The sequence below is a fragment of the Halichoeres trimaculatus genome, unplaced genomic scaffold, assembly GCF_033239565.1.
Source record: "Halichoeres trimaculatus isolate MK-OKI-2021-1 unplaced genomic scaffold, fHalTri1.1 fHalTri1_scaffold_17, whole genome shotgun sequence".
Classification (NCBI taxonomy): Eukaryota; Metazoa; Chordata; class Actinopteri; order Labriformes; family Labridae; genus Halichoeres; species Halichoeres trimaculatus.
The window spans coordinates 15,606,679-15,620,986 of record NW_027437195.1 but is presented as its reverse complement, the minus strand read 5'-3'; the positions used below and the strand labels follow the sequence as shown (position 1 = coordinate 15,620,986).

Sequence of the window (14,308 nt, the reverse complement as noted above, 5' to 3'; positions counted from 1 at the left end):
ATGTTGAAGAATGTAATTCTGAAATTGCAATATGCAAATAGAGTTTCTTTAAAAAGTGCTAAACCTTGTCCTATCTTAACTTATTAGAGACTCATACTGTCTGGAATGTCCTTTTTATAGCCACTTAACTTGTTACTAATAAACCCTAATGGGTAAGGAGATGTTCCTCCGGGTGTTTTTTTTTGTCAGCATTACCTAACTTTTTAGTTTTGTTGTCTCTCTGTCAGCTTTCATAAAACGGGTTGCTGGCATCAAATTTAAAATGAGCACATCCTTTTCAACCAACAACAAGCTTTCTAAGTGTCCATATTTGGTAAATTATCTTTGGACCATTTGTAAGTAAGTATAGGGCTTAAATGATCTGCAACCCATTAAAAAATGCTTCCATGAACGTTTAACACAGCTTGCTAACTTGGGGTGGAAAAACAATGGTCACAAATGAATGATTATAAAGGAAGCAAAGCAGGGAACTAGTTCAAAGCTAAATCTTCTCAAAGTTGCTTCTACTTTGCACAAACCTTGACAGAGCTGACAAGTATAAAACTTGCAACCAAACTGCAGCCTGATAAACCTCCTTCCTGTGATGACAGTAGTTTCTCTTTGGGAGTCAACACCAGACCTGACACATCTCATGAAATGGGTCAAGTGTTTATGATCGCAGGAGGCAGCAGGGTGAGACAAGCTGAAAAATCCACCTTTCATCCAGACTCACCATCCACTGAAGAAGTAAGAATTGGTCTATTGAGCAGTTAATACAATTGCCTCTCATTGCTAATCATTTCAAGTGAGTGTTAATCTCTCTGCAGCATGTGATTTCCACATGGTTGCCAGTACCACTGCTATCAGTTCAGGGTTGCCAGACGCTAACTATGCTGCAAAGTAACTGTGGCTCTAACATCCAGAGTCGAGTTTCTCTACTGTTCTAATCAGAAACAGAAGGGAGGGAGCCCAACGCTCCTTTATTTTCTCTTTGTGGTTAATCTTACAAGAGTAATATTTCACTACATTAAGGTGCATCTGTCGTAGATGCAAACATTTCAATCACAGTGTGGGTTTTTCAATCCAATACAGTAGTTGGAGCTTTATTCCCCTAACCCACCTCAGCTCTGTGGGGGATTTTGTTAACCTACAGCTGACCCATGACACTGTGTACATTACGTTAAGCCACGCTATAGTATGCCTCCACCACACCCCTCAGACTCCCACATTCAGCTTCTAATGAGCCACATGCTGAGCCGCTCTGTGGAGGAGCTCTGGATGTGGGGGCGTGTGCCCTCAACTTGTAAAGCTGACTCTGAGAGACGTGGTGTTCGCCGAAAAGCCACAAACCCCATCCTCCTAAGGGATCACATCCCAACAACTTCCATATGCTCTTTAAGCAGGAGGGTGCAGTGATATACGGTCAAGTACGGGCTGCCCTAACAACACTGTGGCTCAGTGAGCGTGTGTGTCCGACCGAAGGGGGTGTGTTTGTTGTAACTGCTGTAAGTGTCAATCAAGCACATTTTTGCTCTTTAGGCATAGAGCTTAGCAATCTTCGGGAGCATTTCTGTCCGGAAGAAAAAGAGAAGCAAATATTGACGAATACTTTTTCGGCAGGGCCAAGTTTGCTCTACTTATCTCTTCATTATTTCTGTATTATAACAGCTCATGAACAAAGACGTGCAAACAAACAACAGAGAAACTCCACAGGACGACATCAAGGGTCCAGACGCTGAGTAATTCTTCATTTTCACCACACTTTCATCTATGGTAGCAATTAGAAAAACATGTGGCGCAGGAGGCCGAAACAGGACCCAATTGCAACCTACAAACAGACGCACCAGCTGGAGCAGGGAGAGGAGCACTCCTGGTTTGGGGAAGACAAGCAGAGAGTGGGCCGTCCAGCGTCTGTGTTAATGACTGGTTCTGGGACGGAGGGGTGTGTATTGATTACAGGATCCGTCTAATGGGCCATAACTCTCTACAGGACTGCCAAAAAGTGAGTTATGCCCCTTAACTGTGAACTGTGCAACCCCTACAAATCCCCTCACGACATATAAAGCTGCAGAAGGCTCTGTGGCTGTCTGTGGAGCGGTAATTTTGACCTCAGCTTGCAGACGTCACCAGAAACACCAGAATTTTTAAAGCCTCCTTCTGTTCTTGTAAAACAGAGGAGGGAGCTGAGGAAGCCTGCTTCACATGCTCCTCAAACTATGGGACATAATTCTTTCACGTATCATTTTGTGCTGTGCCTCAAAAGCAGGAGTAATGCATCATTTTATGAGCGAGATTCTCCTTGTCATAAAGATATCATATGCTGCATATTTTCCACAGGATACTGACTCATCATGTGGACAGAAATAGGCACTGCTGCTCGGGCCCTGGTGACTCCTTGGGTTATGATACACATCATGTGCTCAGCTCAGGTTCATGACCTCTCATTGCATGTTTGATTCTATTCTTTAAAGAGTAAGTGCCATAAGCCCTAAACAATGCAGTTCAAACACTTGTGCGCAATAAATCTCTCCGCTACCACTGAAAACACAAACACGTGATTGGTGTAGATAAGAGCAATTATCACGCTGCTATTGATGTGCAGATGCTCTCAGGCCAACTTTTTGAAGAAGATTTATTATCCAAACACAGAGGACAAGTCTTACAAGAAGGTCAGATCCAAAATATGCACATTTTCTGCTGTGTGTCGGAAAAGGTTAAGAAAAAAACAAACTGAGAAGTCTTGTATCTATTAGTGGAGGATGGCAAACTTCATATTTGGGTGCTGATTTGGAGGTCAGGAAACGTTCACACGTGTTTGTCCTTGATTCTTTGCCAGCTGCTTTGCACATGTTGCAGCAAAAAGTAGAGCATCAAATGAGTTTCACACACAAAAGCAGGTTAAATATTTTTAAATGATGTCAAAATGAGGATTTAATACTTTTGCTGTTATATTGAATTTTCATTAATTCAGTCACATAAAATCCACAAAATGATTGCTCTGACATCCGTGAAAATCTCTGAGTCAAGCCTTCAATATGAGTAACATGGCTCTCTCTCAACCCTAAGAGTTCTTTAATCCTTCTTAAACTACACCAGGGACATGATGGAATTAGAGAAACATGCTAGTTTCTGTATTTTTTGTTTGAAAGGAGAAGGGAGATATCTTGTGATTGCAGAGGTAGGCAGAGAAGAGACAGACACAGAGACTTTCTGCATGAGGAGTTATTTTTGGGTTGGGATGGGGCCCTGAGCGGCACAGCAGGCCAAAAAAAGCTGGAAGGCAATCAAAAAGAAACTCCTCTTCACCTCATCTCACTGTGTCAATCACCAACTGCTTAAGAGACTGAAAACAACTTTATTCATCCATGTGAATGATGCACCTTTCATCTGCACTCTGCAAGACAGAGACAGTTTTAAATCAGTGGCCATCTGTGGCCCTTTTCTTGGAGGGTTTTTTGCTCACTGTCGGCTTTGCTTGCAGACTGTTGCCATATGCGGCCTACCATGTGCTGTTAAATGAAAAAACGTGATGTACTGCGTGGTGAAATGAATTCCACGGCAGGATCCGAAAAGCCTGCACTTCAGGGAGCTCTATGAGCTCAGGTAAAACGTAAAGCCAGTTCCTGTCTGTGCCACAGGGAGTCTTACCCCCGTCCAAAGGGCTCTATATTGTCCCGTACATTCACTCTGTGTGTGGTAGACCATGCCATTAATCCAATTACAAAAACAGCCATGTCAACTGGAGACACCGCAGCAACGCTACATAACTCTGATGTATGGTGACCCTGCCTGTTTAAAGCTACGCTAACATGTAGCATGTATGTTTATCCACACTAGTGTATGGCTCAGTGCATGGCAGAGTTGGTGTTCCTGCCTTCGGGTAAAGATTAAAGGGGGTATATCATGCTGATCCCTGATTTAATACTTACATATAATATAATCATTTGAAAACAAGACCTTTCACCCCCTGAATTTTCAAAAAATGAGATATTGTATTTTTTCTGATATCCTAGAACAAGATTTGATGCCTCTGAAAATAGGTCATTGACATTTGGCCGTGAGATTTCAACCTTCGTGACGACGGCAGCTCCTCCTCTGTGATGTCAGTTAGTCACACAACCGCCACCAAGGGATACACCCACCAAGAGCCGCGTATAAACGTATAAACTATACATGTTACAGTACCGGTTTGACTCACCACACTGAAGCGTCCTGAAATGATCTGTGTCGAGGTGGATTTTCTTCTTCCTGAGCTGCAGAACCGTCCGGGTCTGACTCGGGGTCCAATACAAAAAGGCGTATCCTACACTCTGCCATTTTATTAGTGCTATCAATGCCTTACGGTGAAGTTTTGGCAAACAGCAAACTCGCTCGGTCTGCTCCATCCAATATGGCGATTTTGTAAATACTGCCATGCTGCAAAAACCGCCCCCTGGCTCGACCCCCTCCGCCCCTTTGATAGAACTGACCAATCAGAGCACAAAGGGCTGTGACGTTGCGAGGTTACTGGAGGTCATTCTGGAAACAGAGCGTTTCAACGAGATCTTCAGGATGGCCTAAAATGAGGATATTGAGAACGCTATTGTGGGGCAATGAAGGAACTAAATGACTTGTACCGAGGGCAGAAATGCTTTACAGGCATCCTAGTCTGGCATAGTGAAAAGGAGAAACAAGCATGATATGTCCCCTTTAAGCCATCTCAACAACTATAAAATAAATTGAGGTGAAACTCTGTCATAAAGTCTCAAACCTCACTGAAAATGAATATTACTAATGATCAACATCACTTTCAATACGGGGAGATACTGACTTCTCTCCCAGCACCATACCAGCATTCAAATGTCTGTTTTTGAGTGAATAGATAACCTGACTGGAGAATCATTTGATTGGCATAAATTTTAGTGCAGACCTTCAACTCCCCCTTCATTTAATTCTAATACCCCAGGTTATCTCTTTCTTTCTTTCATTCATTTTTTTTTCAGTATGCACAGATGGCATCCTATAGAGAAGAGCAGTTTTGCAGTTTAGGCTGGGTCTGCTTAAACTGGCATTAAACCACTGACGTGCCACATGTGGATATTAACCTGAAAGGAGTACCAGAGGCTGGTGGTGCTAGTTCTGCTAATGTTTGGCACACAGTGCAAATCTGCGCTCCCAAATTTAACCACATCGAACAATTGTGACTGTATTACAAGTGTTGGCTATTTAGAATTTAAACTCATGTTTAAAATCATAATTAGTTACTTTGGAACACTATTACCGATGACACTACAGTGACTTGGTTAATAAAGCCATGGACTGATGTCACCTTTAGGGGCTGTTTACAGACATGCGTTCCAGAGGATGCTGTGTTTTGGCCTCTGGTTCACATAGAAACTGGGTTTTAGTCCACCTAAAACAAAAACTTCTAAAAACAGCTTCCATCATCGCGGTCTACCATATTGTGCTTGTGCTGCTGAATCTGCTGACTGTCTGTCAATAAAATGTGTACCTGTTGCACCACTTCTGCAATTAGAATAGAATAATTCTTTATTGTCCACCAAAGTGGAAAACTGACTTTGGCTCACAAGCACAGGAGACAGACAGCACTAAACAAAAACATTATCACACATAAAAAACATCTATTAGACACAATATAAAAGTAGAGGTAAAACAGTATTCAATATGCGCCAGCTGATCAGCCTAACTCTACTTTGGTTGAGATCTGCCATTTCTAGACAAGACAGTTATATTGCCAACTACAGACCTGGCATGCTTAGTGCAGTGTTTGTAGTTCCTCAGAGTTTCTGTGTTGACACAGATTTTTTTTCACTGCTTTTTTCATGTTTCCAGGTGAAACACTGTCATGTGAACAGGGCCTTAGGACGCGGTTACGCTGGAAACCTGTACCGTGCTTAAGCCCACTTCAACCCTTAAAGTCCGGAACGTTTGGCCAGTGTGACCACAAGTAACCTGTGCTTGAGCATGATTCACTTCTCTGCTTTGGCTCGCTTCTAGGAGGTTTACTTCATGCTCGAGCACAAGCACGCAGACAGCGCATATGATTGATGATGTGTGATTGCAATGACTGCTTCTCTGGACAATCATTTTAAACAGTAGCGGGGTTGTTAGAGGGCTGTTTCAGACAAAAATAAACTTAACACAAGTCTAAAAGTCTCTAAAGTTGTGGCAGTGCTCTCTGTGTCTCATTGTGCTGACTTTGATGACATCGCACTTCATGTAAACAGATGCTTCACGATGACGTAGGCGGGCCGTGTGCGTGTGTGATACCCACTACAGTCTGGTTCATGTTGGAGTAGTGTGACCGTTGGCCGTACTCTCCAGCTGAGAAGCAGCGCTGGGGGGGGATCATGCTTGAGTACAGCACAATTTGGATGGCCAGTGTGACCGCGCCTCAAGTGTTCACTGATTGAAGCCAAAAGATTTAGAGCTCCCTCTGCTGACTAACTTCAGTATACTTTATCAACGCCACCTGCCTCTTTCTAACAGATGGAACACAAGCCAAACTAGAAAACTTAAATACAAGTTTCTGCAACGTGATTTCTAATATCTTTTATAGTTTGTTATTACCCTGCTGATTTGTGTCCAACATTTTTTAGCAATGTTTAGTTCTACTATTATCTAGTAGTATTATCTAGTACTACTGTATCTGCTGTTAAAGTTGAAAAAGAGGGGTGTGACTTCATGATTGGCAGCTCTGTTGACAAATAGGGGCTTCTGCAGCAGAGATCTTCATCAGTATGTGTTGTCGATGGCTGTGAGGGTGTGACTCTACCAGCAAAGGCACTTCTGTGCATGTCTTTGCTGCTTTATTTATAGGGAGAAGGTTTTCTGGCTTCAACAGATTATAATGAGTGAAAGTGAAGACAAGTTGGCCATTTTATATCTAAAGTCAATGGTGAAACCTGACAGACCTGCTGGCATGGCCGTGGCTTCTTGTTATCTATCCTTCAACCGTGACTTGCCAGGAATCACTTTTAGCTGTCAATGGGATTCCTAGTAGCCTTTCCAAGAATCCATTTACAGCCAGGTTTGAGTGAAAGCTACATTCAAAGGTACAAGGTAAAAGTGAAGCCTCTGGGAGCGGATACAAAGAAGTACAGATCAAACACAAATATAATCTTAAATAACACCGGCTTTAAAAGTCCTACACTCATGTTTACGCTCCAGGAAATGTTGTAAACTAAAACCTCAAAACAGTGATTCTTCTCGGATGCACAACACATCAATTAAGGGTTACATTATTTATCCTCAAACTTGCCACTGTTGGTTTTAATTCACCAGCAAAGAGGTGGGCTGTTTTGTACACAGATGGTATGGCCTTCATCAACACAAACATGTCGTACAAATTTCACTGAACTTGTTATGAATGATGGTGTGGATGTGATGGTGAAGCATGTAAAGTGCTTTTTGTTAAGTCAATGAAACGCTGTAAAATTTCTGAGTAAGGGTGAAGACGTTCAACCAACCACTCGACGAACGTTTCATTAGCTCTTCAGCCGAGACTCGACAGCTATAGCCTTTTATTATAGCTCAAACTGGACTAATTACAGGTTGGGTATGGGTGAGGCTACTGTACGTCCTTCCTCTTCACCTTAGGAACAACACCTTTTGATGAATACATGTGAATCTGGACACAGAAGGGAAAAAGCATTAACGCTGACACAAACAAAAAGAAGTCAACAGATGGATGCAGAACCTGGCTCGCACCTGGCCTCACTTTACCAGCCTACTAAAACACGCACACACCTTTGATTTTTTGGCCACCATTAATAAAATTTCCACTGACCATAAAAAGCTTTTAACTTTAATTACAGAGGTTGACAGACGAGAAATAAACATGACGCAGCAGTGGAAATGAAATGTTCTGTTCCTCCTAATGGATAAAAGCTTGCTGACACAAAACACTGGCTATTTTCAGCACACGGAATTTGCGTAAATACCCAAACAGGTCTGCAAACAATCCATCCTCAAGTTGAAAGCAGGACCAGTCAAGACCAAATGCTCCAGGACGTGGGCAGGACTGAGTCCTCCGAGAACCAGACAACAGTCTCAAAGCAGACCCACGGAGACCCAGACGAAGAGCGTTTCATAAACACATTTTATAAGACGCGTAAGCGCCCTCCATAGACAACAATTCCTGCCATATATTTGCTCTGAGCTCAACCCACCGAACAAGGAGTTATTGTCAGGATGCCATAATTCTAGCCTTGCAGTTGAAGCCTACAGCTGACACTTTTAATATTAGTTATTACTTCAATCCCTTCAGCCAGAATTTCCTCACCCAAGATATGTTTGTGCTTTTTCTCCCAGCAGACAGGTTTGTTCCTTTTCTTTCCCCCACTGTGAACATGTTTTCTCATGCTGCCATCTCCTAATAAAGCAGCCCGGCTCTCTGGCAGGGACAGAGTAAAGATAGCCTGAGCCTGTTTTCCTCCACGGAGGTCTTCAATGTGGGGGCTTCCAGTCCCAGCTCCAGTCTGAGGCCTTTGTGTTGGCACTGTGCCTGCTATGGGGCTTCACTCAGCTGATGATAGCACAGCCTCCAGTCAGGCCTGGGTGAGGGCCAAGCTGTAAGAGGGTCCAGATGGTCCAACAGACCTGCTCAGATGCACTGTCCTCCTTGTTTAACATAGCAGTGTTAGACTGGACCTGTTACTTTCTGGCACATTCAGAGTATTTACCCTTATAATTTGAGTAACTGCTGCCCAAAGTTAGGTGTAATTTACACCCTGGTAAGTATTCCTTTAGCTGAGACCTGAGAAAAAAACGAAGGAGGCTTTGCTCCGGGCAGGAGGGAAGAAGATCTAATCAGCTTGTTTTATAACCCAGTAGCTGCAATGTTTGTGAGCTGTGTGTCCATGTGTGTTTGTGTGAGGAAGGCAATTAGAGGAGAGCTGAGAAAAAAAGTAAACACTCAAAAAGAAGTATACATTCAGTAGACGGATAAAAGAGAGACCGGGAAGTTTCTGTTGTTGGTGATTTCGACCAGCTGCTGCTGGTTTCGCTTTGCTCGTAAAATTTTAAGATAACTCTGTAAAAAAGCTCAATTCCAATGTGTTATTTAAGTGTGCAGAAAACAACAGAGGTCATAATCGTGAAATTGAAACATGACATGCAAAGAGTAAATCTGGTGTAAGCTGCAGCCAACTGGGCCCCTTACAGGTCAATGCTAAGACTCTAACATACTAGCCCAGATTCCCAGTTAGCAGGCTTAATAAGTTACTCATAACAAGTCTTTAGTCAATATTAAGAGTAAGAAGTGGCCAATTCTCCATTTAAAGTTGGTACCTTCTGTTCTACTTTTAATCACTGGATGTGTTGGGATATCTAACAGTGCTGCGGTGAAATACATGAAGAAGCAGATCAAGTTTATTTAAGGTTGTTCCTGTGTCAGAACCAATGCCCGGTGCTGAGTGGTGGTAATTTCAGGTGAGGATCACACATGAAAAGAAAAAGTCAAACATCACATGATGAACAGAACCATGGGGCCTATAATTTACTTGGAAAATTTTCACCCGGGCAATTCCATTTGACAGGATGGTCATTAGCAGCTATTTGCTGTGTTATTCTTCAGTCTGTTTCCATAAGTTTGTGAAGCCACTCTGTCTGCAGAGGGCACCAGTTCAGGCTGGTCTAACGATGTGTGTCAGTGTGTTAAAATGCTTTAAAAGTATGTAAAAACGTAAGTTTGACTTTTCCTCGGTTAAGGAGGAATCACATGTGGTGGAGCATCTTCACTCACGTTTTATGCAGCGGTTGGTCCCAGGAGCCAAAGTCCAGCCTGAGCAGCACTGCTGACCTCCACAGACGTTAGGCCTGAGCAACAGGAGACACAGAGAGAGACAAGGGTAACAGGAAAGCCTGATAGCAGTCTAACATTACACAGTGTCTTTATATCCCGTGGAGTAATAACAGTGAAGGTGAAAGGCCTCAAACCTTGCATGACAAACTGATCTGATTGTGAAGGCTGTAATCATTTCAGATCATCCTGATGTGGCTGGCCTATCGATATGAACACCTCAGAGATTTTGCTATAATTACATTTTATTCAATAAAAATTTCAGGGCAAGTCATGAAACTCTATCTGGATATGGACCCACAAGTCCCATTTTGTATTAAGTGAAAAATCCTGAGCAAAAACAAATACAGAGTTATCTGAGCCTAGAAGGGATTAAGCAAAACACACGGGACATGAAAAGCACCCTGCATCTTCTATAAATCACTGAGCAAATGAGATATGACAAGTTTTAAACAGTAATAACTGGAGTCTTTGCACTCTTTAATCCGCACTTGCAGCGAAGGCCAATTTTTGCAGCGAGAAAGATGAAAAGGCACCAGACCGCAAGAGCAACTTCAGGGCACAAGTCAACGCGCTGGCATGGCTCTGTGCCCCATCATCTTTTCACAAGACATTACAGTAAGTGGATGTCTGACTCACGGTGATTCGAGAAGATAACTGGAATTGACTCATTGACCTCAGTAGGATTGCACTCATTAGATACTGCAAGCCTTACTGAGGCGTCACAGGGATAACATGCAGTTGTTTGGGCCCTCTGGCAGGCTTAGCTTTGTCATAAATCAAACACATCGGGCCAGGCTCGTGCCAGAAACCTCAGTCATCACGTTCAAATTCCAGCAGGGCTTAATGTATGTATGTAATGGAGAACTCTGTACAACATAATTAGGACGCTGCCTCAGGTTAAAACAGAGATAACACCATGTTCACACCTAGTTTTACTTTTATTTAAACCTCAACACGAGGCTGTGGAGTATGGTTTCACCTTAAAGCTATGTGAATCAGTCAAACGTCTGACAGGTGCATGAAAGCAGGCGGGGAGTCACTCTGAGTCAACACGAATGTAAAGGTGAGTTAAGTGAGCAGAGCGCTGCCAGAGCCTCAGGGTGCAGTAAAGGAGTGAACTGCCTGGGAACTCCAAGAGGAAATGTGTCATGAAGCACTTTCTCTAACAAGCAGCGGATGATTCATCTGAAGCTAATGAATCAAAGTGTTAAAATCACTGAGCAGACCACTCTAAGGTAATGTTCCCGCAAAATTTATGTTACTCCACCTTTGTTGCTTCGTTTCAAGTCAAAGACGGCCATTCATTCCACGCTGCAGTGTGTGTTTTTGGCAATGTCTAGCAAAGCATTTGCTCTGTGCTGCAATAAAGCATGTTGGGTCCAGCTACTCTCTTTATGAGCGGCTTTAAATAGACATGCATCAGTGCAACTGTCAGGCTGACAGATTTCTTGTGAACTGTTGTTTTTGTTTTGATGGATCAGGGCATGTTCATGTTGGGAGAGATTATGTGCAAAGATCCAATCAAATGCTGCTTCATGTTTTGGACACTGATGCCATTAATTTCTTTTAGGTTTAAAACCATAGGTGTGAAGTTTCAGGGTCTTTAATGTAAGACTAGCTCCCAATGAAGACACACCAACACCCAGCAGGTGGGTGAGGGGATGAGGGAGCTAATGAAAATGGACAGTTATTTAGTCTTCTTGTTTTTGCTGTGATATAATACAGGGTGAGCCAGGTGGTGACCCATCTGGCTGAGTCCTTCTACTGCTTGAAGGCTGTTAAATTGGCCATATTATAAACAATCCATCTCCTAAAGGTAAGGGGCCCTCGTGATGGCACACAATAGAGATATTTCATTTGTATTTCAACCCCAGTTGAGCCATTCAAATCCCTCTCTGATTGTTATGTAAACATTCTCCCCTCCAATGCGTATCATGCTTTGTCCCTATTGAACAAGCAGGACTTGATGCACAAGGGTTCATTTAACAAACAGAAAGGGCCTCTAATACGGAAACATCCCACTGTCCTGTTTGGAGTTTAGCAGGGACTAAAAAAGAGGGATCTGAAGCACTGAGAGAGGACCATCTGAGAAACAGGTGTTTCTGATCACTAAGAAAATTTGCAAATGTTCAACAGCAGCCAAGGCTCCATATGAGCCACTACAAAACATGTCCACAGGCAACAGCTCAAAAACTGGGGCACACACATTGAAGCAGTCTGCAGCCACTCTCCTACTACGATTTAAATACAGCGTAATGTGAAGTAATGGGGGGAAATGGTGATAATGCAGTGTTGCATTAGTATCAAATAGTTCAGATGCAGTTCAACCATTCGTACACATTTGCTGCTCATTATATGCTTCAACTATCAGCCGTGTAATCAGAACAGGGGTTAACCTCTGCAATCACTACATGTCCTGCCATGACCCTGGTGACAAATTCAATATATTACACTCAGTCATATTTAGCTGGAGTGTAAATTTTCACCCTGTAAATGACACTGTAAAACACTTTTTATGCCACTAATTTATTTTTTATGAAGCAGTTTTCTCTGGGTTATTCTGTTACATCATCTCATGGTTTGCCTTACAGGAAGAGAGGTTCTGCTAAAGTGGGCCACCACTACTTTTACAGTAAACCACATGGACCCGTGTACTGTAAAATAGGTCACAGAGATTCTTTCAAAAGCACAGCTCACACAGGGAACTTAGACAACTCCAGCAGCTGGATAAAGCAAAGTGAAAGATTTGAAGATTGAACCGTAGAGCACTTGGCTGTCATCCTTACCCTGAAAGTCTCCTGGTGCTGGTGGAGCCAGGCTTGCTGCTTTGCCTGCGGTTCACTTTGGTTCTGTGCTGTTGGCTGGCGGGGTGCCTGGCGGAGCGCAGCGCACCATCCCGCGGCGCAGACACGACCTCTTCCCTGGAGGAACCTGCGACATGAAGTGGAGCTGCGGATATGTGCCTGCCATCCCCGTGGGAAGATGCTCCCCTGGGCACACGGACCAGGGTCCTGGAGAGGCGAGAAGTTTCGGAGGATGCACTGTCCTTTGGCCCCTTTGGCGACTGTCCCTGACTCCTCTCCCGGGACTGCTGCTGGTCCCAGACCGCCCGGTCAGCCCCTGCACCCTCTTTCCTCCCACCTGTTGTGTCCCTTTCACTGTCACCAATCTGCACCAGCGCAACAGTCAAAAGCATTAAAACAGCAAATCCTGCACGGTCCATTTTGAGCATGCAAAGTTTTGAAAGAACCGCGTAAAATAAATGACCGCGTTGCAGTTCAAACAGAGACCCTAAAATATGAGCAAATTAAAAATATCCGCGATTAGACTGAAAGAGTTCAACAAGAAGGCATCCTCTCCCATGAGTGAAAAAAGCCTGGATACCTCTTCATAATGCCCAGGTAAGACTTTGCGCAAACTACCTTCAGGTTGTCAAATCAGCACCTCACTGCAGTCCAAAAAGTAAGAAACTCTAAACTTTTCTCCTCACAGCGCTGAATTAAAAAAAGTTATTTCAAGCAAACATTAATCCATCTGTTTTAGTTTGTGTCAAACAAGAGGAGCAAGGAGAGCAGCGTGTTGGCTACAGGGCTGCTGAAGCTGTGCTCCTACTCCAAGTGAGAGAGTTTGAGTCGTGCTCCCATGAATATCACCACCTCCTTGGATCTGAACTCACCGGGAATTTTTGTAGGGATTGCATGCGCTCTGCAAGGAACTCCCCCTCCGCGGCTGTGTTGTTGCTTCACTCGCCGCACCGCTCGGTCCATGTGCCCACACGCACTTTCTCTGCCAAGTTACATCATGTTACAGCGCTTCTTTTTCTTTGATTCCTTTGAACAGGACTATTGGAATCATCATGAACGCAGCTGCGTGAATAGTTAGCCTCAATTTAGATTTGAGCTGACAGGCTACTACAATATCATGGAAATTAGGAAGCCAGATGTTTTGGTTTCAGACTTTGCGGCACTGATTGCTGGATTTTTAAAGAAAAGGCATTTTATATAATGCTGATTTGCAAACTTTGAGTGCAGGCTTCATGTATCATCTTATTACAGAGTTAGCACTAAGTTAAAAAGAGCACAACATAAAGAAATTGCATCCTACAAACTCTGATCCTGCAGTCGAAGGTATAGGAAGCTCTCTGTGAAAACTCAATCTGAGATCTTGGAAAACTGGTAAGGTTATGTAACAGATCCCATTCATCTTCCTCTCTCATCCATGCTGCATCATCACTTTCCCTCTGACTGTCTGGAAATAACACATTTCTCCTCTCCCATAAGATCTTAAAACAACCCAAAGAAGTTGGTTCTCGCCTCCCATTCAGCCCACAAAGATGTTCACCCGACTTTTCTCATGAGTGGTCCCTGAGCACCAACCGCTCACATGACTGCAATCCAAAAAACACAACAGCAGCAGAGAGGAAGACCAGTAGTTTGCTCACTTAATCTGCCTCCAACCAGAGCTGGAGTATACAGACCGGGTGAAGAGATTTTTTACAACAAAACATTTTTTAAAAGCTTATGC

At 43.4% G+C, this 14,308-nt stretch overlaps 1 protein-coding gene across 1 annotated transcript in view; it reads right to left on the bottom strand.

The window, feature by feature from the left end:
• LOC141806307 (latent-transforming growth factor beta-binding protein 2-like) overlaps nt 1–13,447 on the bottom strand; it is a 100,128-nt gene extending 86,681 nt beyond the window's left edge. The window contains exons 1-2 of the mRNA XM_074691749.1: nt 12,571–13,447; nt 9,725–9,798 (exon numbers count right to left, since the gene is read on the bottom strand). Of these exons, the coding sequence (XP_074547850.1) occupies nt 9,725–9,798; nt 12,571–13,016 (520 nt within the window). The 5' untranslated portion in view covers nt 13,017–13,447. The remainder of the gene's footprint in view (nt 1–9,724; nt 9,799–12,570) is intronic.
• Between the last annotated feature and the right edge of the window lie 861 nt (nt 13,448–14,308).